This window comes from Charadrius vociferus, unplaced genomic scaffold (assembly GCF_000708025.1).
Source record: "Charadrius vociferus isolate BGI_N301 unplaced genomic scaffold, ASM70802v2 scaffold303, whole genome shotgun sequence".
NCBI classification, from domain to species: Eukaryota; Metazoa; Chordata; class Aves; order Charadriiformes; family Charadriidae; genus Charadrius; species Charadrius vociferus.
Window position 1 is genome coordinate 2,363,713 of NW_009647756.1, and position 24,050 is coordinate 2,387,762.

The 24,050-nt window shown below is 38.1% G+C and overlaps 1 protein-coding gene across 5 annotated transcripts in view; it reads left to right on the forward strand.

Moving 5' to 3' along the window:
- RBMS3 (RNA binding motif, single stranded interacting protein 3) overlaps positions 1-24,050 on the forward strand; it is a 343,935-nt gene that overhangs the window by 306,411 nt on the left and 13,474 nt on the right. For all 5 annotated transcript variants that reach the window (XM_009882163.1, XM_009882167.1, XM_009882166.1 and 2 more), the window contains one exon: positions 7,366-7,476. In XM_009882163.1, the coding sequence (XP_009880465.1) occupies positions 7,366-7,476 (111 nt within the window). The remainder of the gene's footprint in view (positions 1-7,365; positions 7,477-24,050) is intronic.

Here is a 24,050-nt window from a genome sequence, read left to right on the forward strand (position 1 = left end):
GTTAAATGTTGCTCATAAGTAAGAAGTTTAAAAACCTGTCACTGGTGCTTTTAATTACTTTTGTCATAATAAACCCTGGAATGAAAGTTTCAAGTATCAAAATAATTATCCACATTTTGAAAAAACAGTGTGGCCTGAGTGGGTGTAAAAGAAATGGCAAGATCATTTGTCTTCCCATATGCAATTATAAGTGTGTATATATGTGCATACATATATATGTAAGATCAGACTATTGAGGATGTAAATACAGCATCCTTTCTGAAAGCTTCACTTGAACACAGTAAGGCAGGGAAGTGAAATTTTAGGCTAAACACTGGTGTTGACTCATATTTTAATTGTGCTGTTTAATAATTTCCATTTTGCACCTTGTTAGAACTAGGATGTGCCATCAAGTCAATTTTCACGCCAGGTTATAGGCATGAAGGGAGGGAACACAGCAGAACTGTTTGGAGAGGAAATATTATTTGGATTTAGCTTTAATAGATGAAACTCCACTCTAACGCTAAGAAAAACTAGTCCACAGGAAAGAGACTCCTGATTCCTATTTATTAGGATGTCACATCAGCCACTGGAAGACAGTGGATGAAGGAATTAGTCCACATCAGAAAATATGTATAAGAACATAAACAGAATGGAATTGCCAAGCACAAGACTTTAGCATGCGTCACATACTGATTAGGTATAGATCAGCAGTTCTGTGCAGGAAATAAAGATCTGTTTTCACTAGTATTGTCAAGGTTTTGAAATCTGTGCTTATTTTGACATGGAATGAAAAGACCTTTGGATATTTTTTGTGAAATCTGGTAGTGGGAAGGGCAGGAGAAGATTTGTTCTGTATATTCCACTGGTTAAGTTCCCGGGCAAATCACAGCCTCTGTATTTCCTCTTTGTCTTTTGGGGATGCTAAGCCTTATGTAAGTATTGTAAAGATGCTTTTGTTAGTGATGGCTGTTCTTGACAGACCAAAAGCACTACCAAAAGGTGGATTCGACGTATAAAGCTGGCATACAGCCAAGTGGTCTTATAAACTGAAGGGTAGGAAGAAAACCAAAGAAATGTGATTTCTTGTTCCCCTCTAGAATACGTCAGAAGAGGGAGCAAGAGCTGTCTATGGCCTCTCCGCCCGCTCCAGCACTTGCTGGGACAAATGCCCCACTGCAACAGGTCATTTCCTAACTGCTGTGGGCTCCTTCCCATTAGCAGGCCCCAGCAAAACTACTGACCTTTATTCAGGCACATAATACCAGTAATTTTATTTTATTCCTGAGGCAAGTTGGAGAAGCGTATGAAAACTACTGTCTGTCTCGCAGTCTAGAGACAGCACATGGGGTTGTGGTGCAGTCTGTGTGTGCAGACAGTAAGGGCAAAAGTATAGCATGAGGCTCTCAAACGCTGCTTCAGAGTCCCTGTAGCAATTCAGGTATATTTTACCTTCATAAATATTGTCCTTTTGTTCAGTGACCTTTTTCTTGAGGTCTTATTTTGGGCAGAAAGATTTAAATCCCCATGCAGAAATCATTTTAGGCACTGAGTGTCACAGGCAACTTTTTGTTTGCAACAGAAATGCTATCTCTTTCTTTTTTTTTTTTTAAATCCTTTTAGATTAACAGACAGCAGTATGTTATGAAACTTACTGTTTTTTCAACTCTGGTAGGAGCATAAACTACTGACATAATATCAAAGTGGTACTCCCTGATGTAATAGATTTATTAACTGGTACCAATATAGTTGTGGGTATTGCTTTATTTGTGCACACAGTTACTGATATAAAACTCTTTCTATTGCATCAACTGCATTTACCTCTTGATGTTCCCATTTCTATATCCTTTTAATCTGCATTTATACGTGTAGGCTCATAACTGTATGTTATCAAAAGCTGTATTTCAAACCAGGAGACAGGACATAGTTAAAGGCAAGAAGGTCAATGGGAAAGAAACCATCAAAACCCCTAGCTGTTGTTGTAGGAAGGGTGGTGCATACACAAGGGTCACCTTTGTTCTTTATTTACCACACTATATTTGGATTCTTAATCCTTTAAGAAGGTTCTGTCTTGGACCTATGACATATACTTTCAGCTGAGGAAAGAAGTTCACAAACATACAGAAGAAAAATGAGAAAGGAAAAGCGAACGAGTCCATTGCTCCAAGGAGATTCAACTAAGGCATGAAGGTGATGCCAGATAAAAATTTGAATTTATGCCCGAAATTAGAAATATTACGATACCCTGTTGTGGTTTAGTACTTGCCACAGAAACAGGACTCAGAGTTGGTGAAGGTCTGTATCAGGGTTTGGCCATTCCAAAGGTAAAGCTGCTTTAATTTAGTGCAGCGTTTGGGCTTCCTGCGCACTTTGCCCTATTTTTAGTAAGCTTTTAAATTCAACAATGTAATGAAATGAAACCAAATCCTAAGATTTGCAGAATATACATTATTCGCTGATGTTTGCTGATCTTCACCATACTCAAATCATAATTTAATCTCTGATCAGCTAGTAAATGCCAAGGCAATTGGTAACTTTTCATTGAGAAAGGGAATATAGGTTTTCTTTGATTTTGAAATATAATTGCTTTTTATGGAATATCAACAAGTATTCCCAGCAGAGTGGATTCCCAGCAAAGAGGATTTCACAGCTACCTTTAAGTGTCCTACTATAGTCATGAAAGTTTGGCCTCTTAATAGCCAGGTCAGAGTACCTCTCAAGGCTCAGTGCTCGGACAAGGGGACCCTATTTTTTCTGCTGCTTGTAAGAGGCAGCACAAGTCAATGGGCTTGAGGTGAGACAAATCAATCTAGACAGAACAATAAATCAATAGAAATATGGTCGTCATTTGTTTAGTATGCAGAGAGAGTACATTTATCTGCAAAAAAGTATGCATGTTTGTTTTTTTCATATTAATTCTTGAAAGACACATCTGTCTGATAAATATAAGGAAAGTCAACCTTTCACTCAGTTTAATAAAACCTCAAGAAACAACATGTTCTCGATAACATGAAGACATTCACTTGGTAGTATGCTAACAACTTTTCAGACGGAACGACCTGGTGCTTATATGCCCGCGCAATTTGTCTGTAAACAAATTTGAAAAGTAAGTTTGCTGCTGTAATGTTTATTGGCTTTACATTGCTCAGTATTTGAAAAATAGAATTTCTAAGTGTGCTTAACTTGTTAAAACTTCCTAAATAAAGAAAAAGCAAACTGTAAAATAAGCAGATACTTACTGTAAGCTTTAAAAATTATTTATTCAGCTGGTATTTGTGCCCTAAGTCCAATATCAGTATTAGAACACTGAAATAAAAAACAGAAGCCTTTAATACAGTTCATTATTCCAGAAAGCTGGGACTAACTAATCCTTCCTCCCACTGGCGCCCAAGCGCATCTGTCAAGTAGTGAACTCTCTGTTCCTAAAGCCCCCTAATACACTTTTTATTTCTGATGTCACTTTCCCACCCTTCAAGGCACCAAAGATGGCATGTGTCATTGCACCAACGTAAACTTTCTTTCTGCTGATGCCTTTTGATATTGGCAAGCACTTAAAGATAGTTTACTTAATATAATAAACAGGCTGTATTTAGTGTCCTTCCTGTGATTTCAGTTTGTTGCCATACAGGGAGTGTAGAGTGTTTGTAGTTGATAAAGTCAGGCTTCTTTCTTAATAAGAAAATATTTCAGAAATATTCTGAAATAAATATATTCACTTTCTTATATGAAAGATATGTCCACAGAGCTTAGACCATTTTAAAACAGCAAGGTCTTTCAAATGAAGTGAGGAGGAATTAATTTCTATATGTCAATGAACTTATCTTAGATTTATCACAGAGTCGCAAAAATTGTGCATTTTGTTCTGTATCATTGATTGATTCCTTACCATTTGCCCTGTTAATCTTAATTTCTTTCAAAGCCACTATAGCATCAACAGAATTGTATGACAAGTCTTATGCAAAGAATATCTTGCTAAATTTAAAAGTCATTATAGTAACCAATTTCTTGCAGGAATTATAAAAAATTAATCATAGTGAGGCAACAGGGCAGTCCTAAATAGTTGGCAGGCCAACTGCTTGTTTTGGCAAAGACAGGGGCAAAAACCTCATCATAATTTCTTCTGCAGGTTTTTTCAACTTAGCTGGGCCTTCAGTAGTATTATGCCATGCTAAAATGTCTCTATACAGTTTACAAACTCAGTAAAATCAGACATCCAAACAGATGAAGATGAAAAATATGTTTTCTGTAGCCTTTGCCAGTCACCAAGTGGATGTTTATCAGCAAATACCTATTATAGGCTGAAAAGAATCAAATTACTTTTAATATGATGGCAACATCTGATGCAAGACATTGTTGTCTTCTACAGCTAAATAAGTTGAATATGAATGGACTTGACAGCATGTATTATGAAACACATTATGGTCTGGAGACTGGGTGTCGCCCTAACAACCAGACGATATTTCCTTAATTAAGTATAATTTTTTCCCTATCCCTACATGACACAAGAGGATTCTGCAAACTCTGGTGAATTAATGGTCTGGCAAATGCATGTAATTCTCTGCTCTAGGTAACTGTCAGCTTCAAACACGTTAAGCTGTCTTAGGAAAGCTGCAAACACTTGATTTGTTTTCCCAACTTCTTTTCCTAACGTATTAAACGGTATATGTTTAGGGACTGGAATATATTTATTTTCTATTTTAAAATAATATGTTTACTGTCTCTGAGCAATTTTTTTGTCCTTGATATATTTTCTCTCCAGTCCATATTTTTTTAAACAGTTTACTTGCAAAACCTGCCTTGCGTACTTATTTGCTGAAAGACATTTGCTATCAGATTTTTCCACTGTGTGCCTGGCGCTTGTGTTTGCTACACTAAATCATAAGACTTCCTTCACCGCTGCCCCTTCTTCATTTCCAGGTTCCTGAATTTATACACAGGAATAGCTATCAGTCTGTCACATCTGTAATCACAGCAAGTTCCTCCAACCATACCTTTACAATAAACATCTTTGCAAAGAAAGCTGGGTGTTTTAAGGCTTTGGGACATGCTAAATTAATGACAGCCACTGCTGCTGGCAGCGCGGGGCTGCATGAAGCTGTGGTGCGGGTACGAGTTTCTGCTTACCCCATCACATATCACAAGTGGGAGTTCACCTTGTCTGTCGTGGAAAGCCCTGAGGCAATTCTCCATCTCTAAGCCAAAGGAGAAAACTGCTCGTAGAGGGAACTGAGAACTGTTTACCAGTTGACAAATTTGGTTTGAGCGTTTATGGTTTGGTACAGTAAAAATGCTGGTTTGTGGCTTGGATCGTTCTGAGCATAAAGCTTACCATTTCTTACCATAACTAAAAAGTGCAGGTGGATGTCCAAACCCCAAGATCCCGTTGGCTGCGTGGTATCCCAGGCCGCTGATTTTGAACATACAGCAAGAACATCATTTTCCTTGGGCATGGTGCTACTTCAGACTCTTGCACTGCATCTACTATACAGGAGCTGCCGAATGGGCTGAATGAGTGTATGCCCTGCGGTTTTGCTTTCGGGCTTTTCCAGCATAAGGGTAGATATTTTTTCAGCAAAAAGAGAGGAGCAGCATGAAAGAGAAGAATGTCATGTAAGGAAGAAAGAAGGGCTTTTTGAATGGAATATTTACTGTATTACGCTGAAAGAAATTTCGCTGTGAAAGGCTGTGACTGTCTTGATTTGTCAGGACCTGTGCCAACAAGGAGAAGGTTAGCACTGTGGTAGTTCATTGGAATGAGTTAATCAATGGGTTAATCTTACGTAAAGCAGTGCAAACTAATATAGCCAAGAAAGAGGCTAAAGTGTTCACAAGTTTTGCAGGTTTGATACTTGCACACTGATCAGCTTGTTTTGTAAGTGTTTATTTGGAATCATGACAGATATTCTGTGGAGGCTAGTTTCTGTAATTTGCCAAATTTCTCCAGGGACTCTTGTCAGTGCAAGAAACGTAATCCATTATGTGACATAAAACAAGCGCGCGTGTATTTCATATGCTGAGGGCATTACAAAGAGGACTGACCAAGCTGAGCCTACCTCCTCTTTACCATTGCATGCAAGTAAAGAGTTTGCAGAGACTGCAGAATCTATACTTCTCAGATAGGATGTGCATAGACAAAATACTGCTGGAAGGTGTGAAAAAATTGAATTGGTACTTCCCCAGCATTTTTTATTTGCGACCGAAAATTTGAAATCTTTTGCTTCTAATCAGATCCTTGGCAATGCAGTCACATTGCTCTACATAAATGTGAGACAGACACTTAAAAACAGCTGTGCTGTGATTTCTGGAACTAGTTTATTTTAAGTTCCTGTTTATAGGTGGATTTTGTCAGTAATCTTGATGCAAAAAATGACAGTTTCCTTTTTTTTTTAACAAATACTTTCATCCACATTTTCCACGCTTTGTAGCAGATGTAATGTTGTGATTGTTTGTGTAAATTTATAACGTGTGCACACAAACATACATATGCACAAAGCAGGGCTATTATTTCATATGAAGAATAGCTGGAAATATCCCCTTATTTCACTATCTGCAAGAGCAGACCACTCTGTTTCTGAATTACTTTATTGAAAAAACACAGAAAATAACATTTTACACCATAGAACTGAAGAGATTCAACACCTCACTAAGGCATGAGGTTACCAACATGGGACCTCGGGTAGTGGGAGAGCAAAAACCAAGGAATACAAATGGCAAAGAAGCTTTCTCCTAAGCTCTTCTGGCATGTCTTTTGTTTCATTTTTGTTCAAAGTCTTGTTCTTGCTTTAGTATGCTGTTTGTTATTAATGTCTTTGTTTTTCATGCAGAGAAGAAAAATGCTTTTAAATGCTGTGTATGTGTTTTAAATGGGTGTCACTACCAAACTCACTGTCAATAGCTGGTCTTACTTAATCAGCTATAAAATGTCATGAGTAAGGGTTCTTAATTGGGACTGGAAAAATCTGAAATAATTACCATAATAGGTTGAAGATCTCCGAGACTGAAGGTTTTAGAAGTCAGAGAAAATTGGGGACATATGTGTTCTGTCTGAAGATTGTTCTATATAGGATATGGAAAAACAGAAATGACAGGCATTTTGCAATGTACAGTAGCATTCATCATAGAAAGAACATATGCATTTGTTTGTCAGAAGCAATGAAGTAAAAAATGATGCTTAATTGGAACTGACATAAAATGGCCTCATTAGTAGTACAAATAATATATGTGTGTAGCTTGGTTGTCAATAGGAACAAAACATATTTCCTCTGACAGATATATTAGTCTCTTTTAAGATTCATGTCAAGTTTTCAGCCAGGTTCACTCATTTAGAGAATGCTGCTTTTTTTTTTAAAAGTGAAATGTTGAAGTGTAAATGATGTGTGTTTGTAGGGTGCTGTGATAACACCAACAATGGACCACACTATGTCAATGCAGCCAGCAAGCATGATGGGCCCTCTGACCCAACAGATGAACCACCTTTCCTTGGGCACAACAGGAACGGTAAGATCATAGATTATACTATTTACTTGCTATATTGCAAAACATTTGGTGCTTACTGAGTTTCCCAAGGTAATTTATTACTCTTGGGTTTTTAGTGCTTCACCTTTGTGCCGTTTAATATTGCCGTGGGTTACTTTGGTTTTTTGCCATGTCCAGAGATGTCTGTCCCTGTCCGGGCAAACATATCAAAGTGCCTTTGGTCATGACCCAAACATGATGTACTACACAAACAATATCCTCATATCGCTATGTCACGCAAACATTTATCTACAGATATGTTTCTAAAACCATCATACAGTCAGCATTAGGTATTATAGAAAAGAAATAACAAAGTAGTATAAGTAGTAAAGCAGTAGGTGAACAAAACCTGCTCTGTACTTAGCAGGAATTATCCGTACTAATTCTCATGTAAACATGGAAGTACCCCTCTATAAATTTGAGTTTTAATCAGAAATTGTTTGCTTGTCAATCTAGAAAGTTTCATACTGCTGGGAAATGGGAGTTCTGGCTTCATGGTAGGACCCACTGTTCACCTCTAAACCATAGCAGCCAGCTACATAGTTTGCTCTAGGCTCAGAAATGTGATTTTGGGCCAAGGTCAGCTGTGTTTCCAGTATATTATATTTAAACATGCATATTTCAACAATTATTTTCTTTTTAAGCTGTGTAAGTCAGACTCAATTCATTCTCCCAGAGTCAGAGAAGGGCAAAAAATACTGTTAATAAAAGTTATTAAAACTTTCTGAAATGTTCCTAAAATACAACAACCTACACACAATACATGGTGGTTTGACACGTGAATGTGTGCACGCTGCATGTACATGTATATTTTTACGAAAATGCAGGCATAAACATTACACTTTTATGTCTTTAGCACACGTATTATTTATATAATAACTACATGAAAGATCTATTATGCATTTACAATCTTTTGTTCTGTTTTGCCACTGTACTACTCGATACTAATCTATAGGAACACAGTTTTCCAACTTCGGGGTTTGGTTGTTGTTTTTTTTTTAATTGAATAAGGTAGTGAATAAAGTTGCATCCTTACAAAGTTATTTAACTCACTGTATTGGGTCTTCTCTTCCTATTCCTCTTCTCTTCTCTCCCTCTCCTTTTTTCTTATCTGTTGAATTTAATTCTAACTAGTGTCTTTTCCACCTTTAAAAAAAAACCTCTGTTGAGATCGGAGGCTTCTGTATTTATTTCTGAGGAAACTTGAATATGTTGGTTCATTGTTTATTCCTGTTATTTTAAATGTTTCATTCAACAATCAAAAGAAGTAGGAATTAGATTTCAAAGTTAATATCAACATTTTCCCCCTCCGAAGAGATGAAATTGAAGTAAATACTAGGACTAGTGAGAACGTCTGCATGTGTAATTCCTGAGATTCAAAACTGGGTTTAAAAATTAAGAAAAGAAAATGGAAAATGAATTCTAGTTCTGCTGTTGGGCAGTTCCTATGAATTTTTCCTTCTGTCTGTCATTTTAATTTCCATGACTCTTGCAGACATTGTCTTCTGTGCTCGTTTTCTCACAATTTTAATGCAAACTAGAAAATTCCCAGCTAATGTTCTCTTCTGACTTAAGACAACTATTACAATGCTCATAGTAACAAATCCATAGTAACAAATCCATTTGGGGAGGCAGAGGAAGGACTCTGAAAGGCAGTGGGTGATCTCATGGAGGGTAATAAGATCCTGAATTTATTTTACTGCAACTGAAAGTAAAGAAAGTCTTTCCTTCCTTTTCCTAGCTCTTTACACAGTCTTATCTTTCAAGGTCACAGCATTCCCTGACAACTTCTTGAAATACATTCAGAGGTATACCATATAGGTTTATGTTTGCTATCTTTAAAACTCCTAACTCATTTACAGAAAACTTAAAGAGCAAGAAAGGGTAAATGATTGATGTGTGTTACAATATCCATAAGCTTTTCATAAATCTCAAATGACACCCTATTTTATCACATACAGGATTTCTCTTTGGTAAAAACACTGTAAGCACCATATTCAGTTAAAGTCCTCATGCAAGCAGCAAAATCACAGAGCTCACCAGGAATTTCTCCTGTCAGGAACTAAAGGGAGAAGTTCAGCATTTGGACTGCCAGTTTTGTTGGATGTGTCTATTCTGACTTGAAATTGAATCTTCCTAAAGTGTTCTGTTACAGAAAAAAAAAAAAAAAAAGTGGGGAAAATGGACAACCTATTTAGAGATATGATTTATTTAGAGATATTTTTACTTCATTTATTCTGAAGTCTGAATTTCAGTCCAGAGAGAGGAGCATTGAGAGCATAAAGCCATGACAAATTGAGCCAAGTCTAAACCATGCTACTGTGAGTACCTCAGCAGGACTAAGTTTTATGGGAGATAGAAGACATAAACTATACATTTCTGTTATGAACATATTTTTTAATTTTATCCTTAAAACTGTGCCACAGGGTGGCATAAAGAGCCACCAGCTATCTTTCAAGAAACCAGCCCCATTTTTTTAAGCAATCAAGCCAAAAAGTCGCAAACAATTCTGCTCAGTGTTGGCTGTAACTCTGTCTCAATTTAATTTAAAAGCTTGCAGTATGCAAAGCAGTTTTTATTAAAAGGCTTTCATACATTCACTTCCTTAGACAAACCATTTTACTAATTAGCATAGTATATTTTTCAGCCAAAACAGACCTCTGTGGTCACTTACGTGAGAGTTGACTTCAAACCCACTTCCAAACTTGCCCAATTCAGGATGAATGCTGGGTTTCTAAAACATTACTTCAACAGAAAGTCTATCCTCTGGTGAGGAAGCTAGAGAAATAGCTTAAGGGCTTATGCATGCCTTGTATCTTGTGGGAATTACTCTGGCTTTTGATGCTCTCTAAAAGATTAAAATACTCTGTCTAGGCTGGAGCCGTTCCAGAGGGGAGACCCTGCACAGAGAAGCACTCTTTAGTCCTTTGGTGAGGCGAGTTACCTGAGTAAGAGTGACCTATGCCAATTCCTGCCTTGACACCAAAAACTGGATTTTAGTTCTGATCTTTCAGCCCTGAAGCACACATTAAATCCCCGTGGGGATTCGAGAGGCAGCTGCCTCCATCCCTGCCTGCACTTGACTATTTACTCACCAGGCCAAGGGGGGCATTTCTGGCTAAATGCTGGCAGCGCTGCTAACTTCCAGCTGGAAACATCCAATTCAGTAGCCAAAACAGATCAATTTTCCAACACCCCCTTTCACAGCCAGCTGCCTTCCCCTTTTGCTATGGGAAGCCTTCAGTTACTGGCCCCAAAAAGAACAAAGAATTTTGTTCAGGAAAGCATTTGCCATGAAAAGGAACAGGAAGTTTCCTTTCTCTCCAAAACCCCCTGCAAATGCATATTTAAGTTTATTTTATTGACTTTTTTAACATTCTTATTTCTTATCTATTATTGAATTGTCTGCATAAAATCAGACACCTCTGCTGTATACTAAGCACCCCTTAATCAAGAGGATGCACTAAGGCTATCAAGACGGCAGGCCAAGTGAAAAGCTGCAAATCCGTCTTTACTTGATTTCACTGCCCACCTCATGAAAACATACATCTGCAGCAAATATTCCAGGTCAAAGGAGGGTATACGGCACCGGGGAAAGAGAGGAGGTAATCGTCCGCAGTTTGTGGCAACTTAACCCTGTGTTCCTGTGCTGTGCGAGAATTTCGTACAGCATTTGCATCTCCCAGTTACTGTGCTTTGTGTCTCATCCACCAAGAACATAATTCCTTTCTGTCTTTGTGAAAATCAAATTGTTTTCTGCCAGTGAAAATACAGTTTACATTACTGATTAATTGAGACGCAAGTGTGCTGCTCTGATCACCTCCCCAAATCTGCCTGAAATCTGGACTTAAGCAGAGAATCTGCCAGAAGGGGTGATTTCTGCCTTATTTATATGTATTTTTCATACATACATCTTCACTTAAAAAGAGCAGAAAGCATTTACATGGCTGGGCTAGCTGTGGGCAAATATGTAGAGAAAACCTAAGCTCAAATTATGTCAAGATTACAGCAAAAATGTGATAACTCTGAATAGTCTGTCTGAGGCTGACAATCCAGCCTCAACTCCTACAATTGTATTAAAACAAAATTTTAATGCCAGGAGGCATAATGTGAAGACAGACAATCAGTTTTAACCTTGAAATTTTTCTTTTGTTTACTAGTTTATTATTATTTATTACAGTAAGTCCTGCTTTTCCTATGTAATATTCATCTACAATTAGGTCTGCTATTAAAAAAGGTACCATAAAGGGAGCACAGAGTGAGTGAGTCTGTACGGGTAGCTTTGGAAGAGTAGCATTAGTATGTGTTTAATAATGTATGGAGGCTGGAATTGTTCCATCATCAGCCTGTCATTCAAAATGTTTCCGATGCAGCCATTGATCTGACATCTGTTTCGTGGTTTAATAAAGTTGTGATTGATGGCCTGAGTGGCTATAATACAAAAACCTTTAGAAATATAAAAACTGAGCAGCCTGAGCACTGCTTTCAGTCCCTGTTGCTCGGCTCCCTTTTACTGCAGCACTTCCACGTTTGGCCGTCAGCAGCAATAATCTGCCTCTTCCGTGGGAAGAAGATTTGCTCTATTCTTTCTCCTCTGCTGCTCGTTCCTGAAGGAAGTTTCCTGCTCTGCACTTTCTTGGTACAGGTTTCTCTCCCCTCCCTGCTGTTAGCATCCATTTCAGATACCACTTGGGTTCCAGTTTCATCCAACAGATTGACATGGCCTTTGTTAGTCCTCATTGGCAGAGAGGTAATTCCAGCTTTTGCTCTCTCTCTTTCGGAACTGCCTTACCATAGGCTTGTTTCATCTTAAGCCTTTGAGGCCCACAGCAACGGGAGAGTGAGGAGAAGCCAGGTTTTTCACTAAAAGTGCTAGCTCAACTGTGCTGCTTAATTGTTCTTCACGCTTGCAGACGGTTCACTCAGCTTGAAGTTTCTAATTTAGAAATGTAATAGGCAACTTACAAAATAAGCTCTGTGTTGCACTTTTAAAATAAATAATAATAATAAAAAACCCTAAAAAAATTGTTCATTTTTTCCGGATGCCTCTGTATTAAAGATGCAGTCAGGTAGAAGAACTGCACTGACATAATGTGGGATTCTGTTGAAACTGCAAACCACCTTAACTCAGCTTTCCTGGTTTATTGTATCAGCAGAAGTCTCTCAATGGAATAACAGGCTTGTTATGTGGGTACATCAGTCTTATCTTTCACTTTGTTAGTTCTTTTTGTTGCCAGCGGAGCTTGATGATATCTCCAGAACCCTTCAATGGAACAACAAGCTTGTTATAAGTTTTTTATCTTTTATTTCCTTTGGATACTCCATGGTCACCGGTGGTTTAAAATGTCACCTAAAGGCCTCAGCAGAATAACTGCTTTGTTAGATAGGGTTGTTTTTTTCCTGTTTAATCTGCAATTCTATTTGCACATATTACAGCTACATGGAGCTGAAACATCATCGCATTCCCCTGATGTTCAGATCCTTGTTACAAAAAGCGCTCTCTGTTATTCTAATTGTATGTCGCAAGGTCCCCAGAGAGTTACAGGAGCAAAGTTTCTTTGCAGTCTTGTGCCTTTCACATTATCAGGTGTTAATCTTGAAGTTCTTTTATTTTATTTATTCACTGACTGTTTCAGTTACTGTTTGTGTGGAAAATATAGGACTGAACCCATTGCAAAAGCAATTAGCATAGTTCAGGCTGAAACTAAGGTCATCCTTGTCCATTTACTCAGCCAAATTCCAGGGCAAATGCAAGTGATTAACAGCATTGAGCTGTTTGGGGCAGGAGATCCATTTGAAGAGAAATTATTCTGGTTGGAAAGGAGAAGAACAGCATAAGCTCTGTCGAGATTTATAAAAAACAAATAACTCCTCCTGCATCCTCCTTCCCAAACAGCCTCTTGAAAGGCAGCTCCAATTTGCTTGATACATAATATGAGATTAAAAAGGGGCACTCGGTGCAACTGAAAAATATCAAATTCCAAGCAGTTAACAAGGAACAAATAACTTTTTGATGAAGCATTTAATCAATTTGCAGAATTCACTGCCACTAAATATTATTGAGACATATAGGTTAACAATGTTCAAAAAATAGATTCAGCATTTCTATAAGGAAACATTTGCAGGTGCAACAGCAGGGTGGAAAAATTCTTAATTTGACAGTATATAGGCCGAACACCTGGTAGGGTGAACAAGGAAAGATGTGGTCTTTTCCCTTTTTGAACCATCTTCAAGTCCCACTGACTCTTGTGAGAATTCGGCTGATCAGCCCTCATGTAGAGGAGGCTCTTTCTAATCAGCTGTCTCAGCGTGGGTTCTGCAGTCTATGTTTGACCATAGCTGGGGTTAGATGGTACTTTTGAATGAATAGAGATTATAAAATCCCGTTTCTGTAGTGTTCCCCCTTCTCTTCTGAGCTTAACTTTACTTTCCTGCCATTTGTTGGTAGTGGCTTACTGTTTGCCTTTATGTGCAAGTGTGCCTACCTTCAAAGCCACTGCATGCCATAGGCAGAGAAGGGGAATGTAAAAGGAGAATAAACACGGATGGAGGGAATTCCATTTTCAGTTCAAGCAGTCCTTCATATGAGCCCAGCGTGTCAGTAGCCTTTATTCTGTGTTAAATTTTACCTTCACATGATACTTCCAGAAATGAACGAGTGCTTTTGTTGAGGACTCCTTGCCTCTCTTTGAGGTATCAGCTACTGACTCAAAGTGACATTAGGCCAGATTCCCTTTCAGAGAAGGGCTCAAACTCCCTGATTGTGGTGATAAAAATTTAAATCAACACAAAGCAACAGTGAGGGATCAGCAAAGCAAAAGGTATCAGCCAAAAGAGCCATAACTAATATAACTTCATTTTCAGAATCAGGAAAATGTCATTCATATAATTAATTTGCAGCTGACTTCACATATCTGTGAACGGAAATATTTAGAGGCTTGTTTCTCCAGTATGTTCTTACACATGGCTGCTGCAGTTCTATTTAGTGATTTCTAGGAGTGCTACCTGGTGATACTTTGAAGGATAATGGGAATGTGGCTCAAAGCTACCTCTTAACAAAGCATGTTTGTTATTTAGTGATAGCCGTGCACTGTGTATAAAATGAACTTTTTTATATTGCAATAGTGAATAGAAATCAAAAGCCATAAAACTTGTAATATCTGGCATATAGCGAGTGGTCCACAGCATATCCTCCCTGAAAAGGCGCTCCTTTAGTCATACTCCCAGAATTTTTTGTTCTGCATCCACCTCTGGGGCCCCCAACATAAGAAAGACATGGACCTGTTGGAGCGAGTCCAGAGGAGGGCCACAAAGATGATCAGAGGGCTGGAGCACCTCTCCTGTGAAGACAGGCTGAGAGAGTTGGGGTTGTTCAGCCTGGAGAAGAGAAGGCTCTGGGGAGACCTTATAGCAGCCTTCCAGTACCTAAAGGGGACCTACAGGAAAGACGTGAAGGGGCTGTTGGTTTGGTTTGTTTGGTTGGTTTTAGTGATTTGTATAATATTTAGCTGAAAGAGGCTCTTTATTTAACAGACAGGGAGGTAGAAAAGAGGAACAAATAATAGGTTAAAAAGAGCTGAAAATAATTCTAGATTTAAAACATCTTGCCACACCTACAACTGACAAACTCAATAAAAGGTGGAAAACAAAAGTACTCAAAATGTCACGTCTGTCGACTGTATTTTCTTGATGTGTTTCTCTTTTGTAAATATGTTTTCAATTTTGTAATCAGGATTGTAGCTCTTTGCCTTATTAGAAAAAAAAACTTGCTTTTATTGTCCTGCCTGTGTTTAAAGTAATATCACTCTGGTGATTCTGAGAGAAAAAGTGAATATGGCTTCCCAGAGAAGTAATGAATCCGCATTATCAGTGGTACAGACAAACTCTGTGGGACCTCTGTAATCCAAGACAAGTTTGAGGATTCTAGAGAGGTGAGGAGGTTTTGCCAAACTGTGATGATGTGAAAGGCAAGAAATGTCTCCCAGAGGTGGTGCTTCCACTGCTTTTCTCTGCCAAGAGCTTGGAAACAGTCCTGTGGTCATGTCTCCACACACTACAAGTGCATGGCAACTGAGCTTTAAGCACAGCAAGAAGTCCTGAAATCCTCGAAGGGGCTGTATCCTCAATGGAAAAGAACAACATGATAAATTATATGGAAGAATGACTAGTTTCTGCTAAGCACTGTTGCAGTCCTTCACACAGTATCAGTTCTGTCTAAGGTGAGGTACTTGAATTGTATCAACTTCAATCACAGATGTTTTAAACTTTAGCTGAAAGAAAAGGGCATGAAGGTGATAGAAAACAGTAGCTTATAACACAATGTAGGTATGTGAAGGGCATCCATTGAAAGGAGGAGATGGTTTTAATGGTTCTAACAATATAAGTAAGGAGCTGAAAGTGAAACAGGGAAAGCAAAACTTGAATATCTTGCAGAAATTGCTAATATATTAAGAGTTCAACTAGTGTTTGAAATGAATCAGGGAAAGGTCATTGTTTGGGACATCTAGAACTCAACTGGGCTAAACACCTTAAAATCCACAGGAGAGACTTTCTGATGTTGACAGAAAAACAGAGCAATGGTCCAACAGCCTCTTTTTCATTGCAAAGAAACATTGTTGTTTCAGTTCAAAACAAATAATAATTTAAATTTTTTTCTATTCATTTAAGCACTGAGAATTCAGGAAATTATAAAACTTTCTAAAATGTTTACTGAGTGTGATGTACCAAGACTCAGAAAAGAGTTGTACATCAAAATAACATTTTATTTTCAACGTCTGAAGTTTACACAGTCAAAGAGTAACATATGTTGCAAGTGACCATTCACAGTATTCACTTAGAAAAAAATGTTTGGGACAAAGAGTTAAGATTGACTCATTTCAACATGTGTTGTGTGGGTTAAAAGTATACTGCTTGCCTTTGGCTTTCTCTTTTTCAATGGGATGGGTACATTTTGTTAAGCAAAATGTTTCTACTCTGAGCAGCAACCTTTGAATTACATTCCCGGTGTTTTCTCATGGGGAAAAACTTCACTTCCAGGGGCACTGAGACTTCACAGAAACACTAGATTACAGATACTGCAGTGTCTCTGAAGGTGACACATTGCTGCATTACTGAACACACGTATAGTAGAGCTGAAAGTTAATTTAATTTGTAGGATGTTCGGTATTTTTCATATTTTAATCACAGTGACGGAAATAACATAACCTGTGTGTTGGGCAAAGCGCTGGACCTGCAGACACTCCCCCAAAATAATATTCCATTCACTGGCTTTTCCCATAGCATCTCTCACTGAACTTCAGCGCACACTGCATTTCACAGTTAATACTCATGGCTTATCAGATGGTTGGCAAGCTAGTAGCCCAAAGGTTTAAACTTCCTCCAAGACAAATTGCCAGTGCTTTTGAGGCATCTTTCTTATTTTCATCCAGAAAGAACAGCCTGCTCAGGGTTCACTCATTTGTGAAGCAAGGTTAAATGAAGGAGCTAAAGGTATAGTCTTCGTACGCTGTGTAAGACACTGGGATTCTGTATATACAGTGATTTCAGCCTGAAGTTCTCAAAAAAGGGTAAGCTTTGTTCAAATGATTTACAATTCCATAGGGAGCTTCTGATGGCAACAACCTCTGTGCCCTCAGATGGTATTTTATTATTTGTGAGTTATGGGCAATTCTGTGTCAGTGCTACGGTGCTGTAGAATCCTCTCACTCCTAAAAGACTCAATTTGGGAGGAGAGTTCTGCTATAACTAATATTTACTATGAAACAGCTCAGTCAGCACATTTCATTAAATTGTAACAAGGGGGTTGAGAGCAGCTGCATCAAGTGAATTTGGGAGTTTGCTGAATTGAGTTGTTTTTTCTAGAAAGGTAAATGAACTGTTGCACACGGCAGATTTCTACTGTGTGGCAGATGAGAGCCGCACCACATCGGGGTGGGTCCAGGGAGCAGTTGTATCTCAAAGAGGCACATCCTTTTCCAGTCCCGTGAAGGACTGCTCTATCCTTTGGGATTCGTTATGGCTTTCAAATGTGATAGGCAGACCTGTATGCTTCTAATTTTGCCTTTTTAATTTTAGTTGTTGTAATATAACAACAGCCAGTTTCTTAAGAGTTTAGCATCTAAAGGTCCAAATTATTGTGCGTTCACCAGCCTCAATTCCCTGATTTCCTGTACTGTGTGTTTCTCTTGTGGGGGTTTCCCTCAAATCAGTATAATATTCCTATGACGCAAACTGATTTCACTGATGCAAAAACTTCGTGGTGTTTGTGTTGTCTGACCTGCCAACCGCAGCTGTACGCAGAGTTTACAACACAGACCAAAGATGTTATAATTTCAAAACTGATTTTTTTTTTTAATCACTAGGGCACCTGACTGTTCCCTTCCTCCTGTGCTATTTACCCTGATTCTGCTCTGCTGCAGCCCTTCCCACCTAAAACACCCACACTGGGCTCAGAGATGGGTTGTATTTCTTCTTTTTTCCAATTTTTAGCAGTGCTAATCAGAGTGACAAAAATACAGTAATGAGGTAAAGTGAGTATTTGGCTATGATGGTATTCCCATGGATGATCTTGCCTGGTCTATCCACAGTGTCCAAATTAATGCTTAGAAATTTAATAGACAAAGGTGATTTTCTAGCAAAAACTGTTTTGTTGCCTTTCTTTTAATGTGCAGGTGCTCCTAACTAGCTATTAGTAGGGCCGATTTCCAATGAAAATAAAGGACTTTTCCCAGAAACTTTAGTTTTCAGGTGATAAATGGCTTCTTCATCAAGGGGGCCATGATTTGATTTTTTTGTATTTTATGTTAATTGAGATTTTCTACTTTGATGTCAGAAAAAGGAAATCTTTCTTCATTTACACCTTCTAGAAGATCGTATTATTACACAAAGTTTATTAATAACTAGAAAATGATACAAATAGCAACAACTTCAAATTTCCTTGATGAGTTATTAGACATAGGGAAATAGTTAATAGAAACAAATTCCATTCAGTGTATGGTCATTGGTTGAATAAGGAGGTTTCCTTATTTTATTTGTATAACTTATGTCTGAACTACAAAGAGCAGAAGACCACTGACCTTCCTGAAATTTTTATCCTTTGTTTAAAACTGAATATAAGAGAGTTGGAAATCAGAAAATGATTGATGGAAAAATTTAAAGTAATTAACCTGCAGCAGAAGGCAAAGAAAAGAATAATACATTTCAAGGCTTATAAATCCACTTTTCCTTTTCATTAATTTTCGTACAAATGTCATGAGCAACATTATATTTTCTTGTGTTTCAAAAGAGAAAAATATGTCTTTGGCATCACGGCATCATCTTGAGTTTATTTTTAATATTAGGATTTTTACTTTATTACATACCCTATTGAATACGTGTTCCAAGGAATGGTAATATATGATCGCAATTACAAGTCTGGCACAGAAGTGTAAGGGATTAGTGTCTCTGGCCTGTAATTATTCCATAGAGATCTTTGCAGGCAGAGTTAGGCCCATTGCAAACTAAGAAATTGCAACACTTACTGTTAGTTTGAAGCACTGCTGGTTTAGGCAGTTCAGTTTATGTAGCTGTGGAGTTTCTGTGGAAATATTTTAACTCTATCTGTACGTATCATGCAAATTTCTGCCGAACATTTCCATTTTTTTTCCAAAGTAAAAGTGATGCAGGAGGGAATCTATAGCATTTGCTGTTTCTGCGAAACACAACAGGACTACAGTCTTTTGCGAGATATCCAGAGGTAGAAAATAACTGACAAATAACAACAGCAGCACCTATATTGCATTTTATATTCTCAAAGTGCTTAAAAAACATAAATTAATCCTTATAGCACCACTTAAATAAATAAGGAAATTATTGCAAGACCTTTGATTTCCTCTGAGGAAAATTACCTCCATACAGTTTCTAGTCTTTCTTATAGCATGGACAGCAGCTCCTATTCCAAACCCAGGGATGGCTCAGCTGTGCCACTAATGTGAGCAGGGCATTTAAGGCAAAGCCCAGACAGTGCTGTAATCTGTTCTAGTCATAGCAGCTGAACTAATTGTCCCCTTCTTCCCGGTAAGAAGAGAGTAGATTTTACCAGTTCTGGTTAGATTTGGCTTTGCTCCTTGCCTCGTCAGTGTGCTTAGCATTGGAACTTATTTGCCTCTCACTGAATAATCTGTAATAATCCATCTTCTATAATAATAATAATAATAATAATGAAAAATATTCCCATGCCAAAGTAGATCATGAACGTCAAATACATTTTGGCTTTTATATTTCCTTGAGTTCACTAGGAGTATGGGCAGCTGTGTCTTGGAGGTTGTATATAATGGTTTTAATCTCACTTTGTTTTCATCTTCACGCTCTTTGTAGTCTTTCTCATGATCCATCACAACGAGCAAAAAGTTCCATTCCCGAGGCTAGGATGACAGTTAAGCAGATGCTGTTTCAGTTCACAATTACAATTCCTTCAAGGCTATTAGGGGGTATTACGGCTGGAGAGGCTGGCAGACCACCCCTCCACCACCACCCCTCCATCCTAAGATTAAATTCGTCATCTCTGACATCAGCCACTAAGTGAGAGGAATCTGTAAATGCCCTTATTCAGCTTGAGGAATAGCCAGTTTTACACTTGCTTAATGTTAACTCTGCTAATTTGTATTTTAGGAGTGAGGCTTGGGAGTTCAGTATAACACTCCTATGTCAGCAGTGAACCTTCTTTTTAAGGTGAATCCTGCAAAGTCCTATGGTTTTAAAGGTGTTGATATAAATCTATTTGATGGAAAAAATGGCCACTTTGTCATCATTGTCATATTCTTGGACAAGAAAATCTGTCGTGCAGTTAGGACTTTCTCCATTGCAAATATTTGCACAACACTTAATCTTTTTCCTTTTTTTTGAGTGTAACAGGAAAGCAGAAAGGGAACATTTTGCTGATCCATGACTGCCAATGCACAATGATGTCTGAGCTTTCTAGTCAGTCTGTGTGCCAAAGTCAGCAGTACATCAAAGAACCAGAAAGGACAACCTAGCCTAGAAATAGATACTCTGCAAGATCCTCCTGAGAAGAACAATTCTCTGACTGGGCTGCGGCATTTAGAAGAGGCCAGGCTGTTTTCCCCCATCCTGCTTACTTGCCCATACAGGCTGAGCTGCATTTGTGCAGCATTTGTTCCTTTTCGCATGAGTGGAGCAGAGGGATCAGATAAGTTCACTGAAAACTCCTGTTAGGGCCTGTGTAGAATTTTTTTTAAATATACGCCTTTAAGGAAAGCTAAAGATGATTGAATTTCAGTTTGATAGCTGTAGATGGGCTTTCTCAGCTTTGATTCTTACTTTTTTCCAACACTGTCTGTGGCACCCATGCCTTGTCACCAATGGCATTTAAGAAAATATGTTCTCTCAGCATTGCCTTTGGATGAAAGGAAGGGTTGAAGATGTTTTCCAAATTCACAGTCCCAGTGTTTCTTGTGACTATTCTTTTAAAGCAGATGGGGGAAAGTGTTACAGCTTTTCTTCTATTCCTGGGTGGATCTATCTGAAGCATTCTCAAGTATCTGTAAAGATGCAGTGGTGTCCCATACAGGAAAGCCAGATGCCCTAATACAGATTTGGGATAGTGCACAAGACTGTCTCTCCTGCTGGCCCTCTCACTCGTTATAGTTTTGCTGTCATTGACAGTAATATTTCATTAATCTGTCACATGGGATTCCATTTGAGAGGATGTAGTATGTTAGAATTTTTGTCAGTTTTAATGCTCAGCAATGATTTATAATATTCTGTGAAATTAATATATTATTAAAAATATGTCTACAGCTCTGACTGTGTGTTATGACACATTCGAAGGATCTTGTCCTCTCTTAGAACTACCATCTCCAAGCTCTATTCATTTCATTTGCCATTTGGAGTATGTATCTTGTAGCATTTTCAAGCTGTAACTATGCAGCCTTTGAAAAAGGAATGAAAAAATGTCTCTAAACTTTGTATTTCAATCAGGCATAATTTTGAAAAAGTTCTTTGCCATCAGGATTAAACATGTAGAAATTGCATACTGAAACATCTTAGCGGTTATTCCAGAGTATCCTTCTGCAAACTGAGCAGTACATCTGCTGGTGCATTTTTTTTTTGTTGTTTGATCTCCTTTATGATGGTTTCCTTTCTTTTGGTTGAAATGTTTTTAAAATGTCCACCACTGCAAGACTTTCCTTAAAGCCAATCATGATTGGGACTTTTCTCTTTTCTCTTTTCCCCTTGCCTGACCTTGTCTTTCCTTATCTTGAATTTGCCTTTGGCCCAAGACTTACCCATGTTTTTGAGCTGAATGCAAAGTTTCACAACCCCTCGCTCCCTCGGTCTGCTCCCGCCCCAGGGAAGCACAGCTCAACCTGGTGGTACGGTAGTGCGTGTGATGGACACGGTAATACGTTGTCTGGATGAGAGCTGACAGTGCTCCAAGAAATATGACAGTACCTCTGCCCTTGATCAGGCTTCCCATTTGAAAGTTTTCATTTTGGTAATTACATCCTTCCCAGATAGTAGCCGTAGTCATTGATCATACTAATATCATTATAACTGATTCCCGTAAGTCACCTTTTAAAGACACTTTCTATGGTTTCTTTCCCCCTATATCTTCTTCCTCTGCAGTCACAGGATAAGACTTTTTCTGTCTACTCTTCATCTGATTGATTAGAAATGCCACATACTTCCTTTACGTATGGCCTGGTAATATACACATCACATTTCTTCCCTCGGGATCTTAATCAGAACAAGTAATGGCCTTTAGCTTTTCTCATTAGCAAAATGGAAAAGCACCATACCCAATCCATTAGAAATACAGCATTGTAATATGAGCTTATAGAAAAATGGCTGTGTGCCAGCGGACATGGAGTGAGTTTACCTTAAAGGATTTTCAGAAAAAAAAAAAAACCAACAACCAAAAAACAAGAAAAAAAGTCACCCTTTCTGTCTGGCAAGCAAACATTTTGAGCCATAACTTATCACGCCTGTCTGTCAAGTATTTTGCTGTTGCTCCTTAAGTGCTGTTTGGACAGCTCTGTCGTATAAAGGGCATTCATAAGGAGGAAATATGGGTGTTTGTACATGTATTAATGTCTTCCCCAGTGTTGATTCCCTTCATGGATTATCCTCCTCATATTCCATCTCCTATCAGAATTAGAGGGAGGGGAGGAAGTTGGGAAGATTTTGTTATGTTTTGCTTTGCTTTTAATTTTTCACAGAATATACTAACCTGAAAAAATGTAACAAGAATAACCATTATGGCATACTCGTCTATCTAGCATTTACCTGAGACTGCTGCTATGCTTTTTTTAGCCCTGTCTAAAACTATTTACAATCAGTACACTGAAAGTGAGGACAAGACTGATTAAGAGGGTTTTTTCCACACTCAAGTGAATTGCTTTTCAATTGGCCTGGACTTTATTAGCCCTAAAAAATATTAAAATTCATACACCAGTATCTGTCCAGGACTGTAAGGGGGTGTTAAAGCACAAATCCGTACCAATTGGTAATTGTGTATAATTTGAATGTATATGAGCTGATGCAGCCTCCTTTGGAAAGCTAGCACTGAAGGAATACAAAGAACAGCCTTGGAATGCTGCTGTTCCGCCAGCACTAAAACACATCTGTTTTAGTGGCCCCTTCAAGCATTGCTAATGTGATTCCTGGGAAAATAAGTACTAAGCACACCCATAACGCTATATTAAATAATGTCTTCTGGTGAGTGGGTGGGTGCTTTCTTTTTTTTTTCTTTTTTTTTCTTTTTTTTTCTTTTTTTTTTCCTTTTTTTTTTAATACACCTCAAGTTTCCTAGGTTTTAAGTTGCTCATCTATACAAAGTGAGATTCAGAGCTAAATCATCAAGATAGCATTCTTGGTTGCTTCACTTATGGTTCATCAGCTGCGATAAGCACATTTTCCTAACAAAACTGAGTGTCCTAGTACAAGGTAAAGAAACTAGTATAATGAAATAGTGTGAAGGACATGCAGTAGTCAAAAATGGGAGACATTCTCTTTAGGACAGTTTAGGGGGACAATTCATGATTAGATGACAAAACAAGAACGCTTAAGGCAAGGAGTGATGACTCTGTTTTTTAAAGTATTGGGCATTTTTTTTCCTTCTTTCATTTTTAATTTTGTTCTTTTTCTGGTTTTATTTGTTTGTTTGTTTGTTTGTTTTTTACTTTTTGGTATCTTTTCTCCCCCCTTTTGTCATTTGGATGAAACGATGACAAATTGGGAGAGATTTTGTGTAATTTTTACCACAAAGTAAGTTTAAGAGTTCAACGCTGTAAGCAACTCATTATATGATAGACAAGCTCATGACATGATGATACAGTTCAGTCCCCTTAGCCAGCACCCTGCTAAAAAGCAAGGTTTCTCCTTTGGTTATGCAGCCCTGGAGCTGATGCGGTCTGATGTGTCTGAGAGGTCCTCCCACAGGTGGTAATTAACATACTTAGGGGCAGGCTGTAATATTCTTACTCAGTCACACTCTATAAGTAGGGCATTGACATTAATTTTAAGGGGACTTTTCTCCCACAAGAATTTCAAGAGTT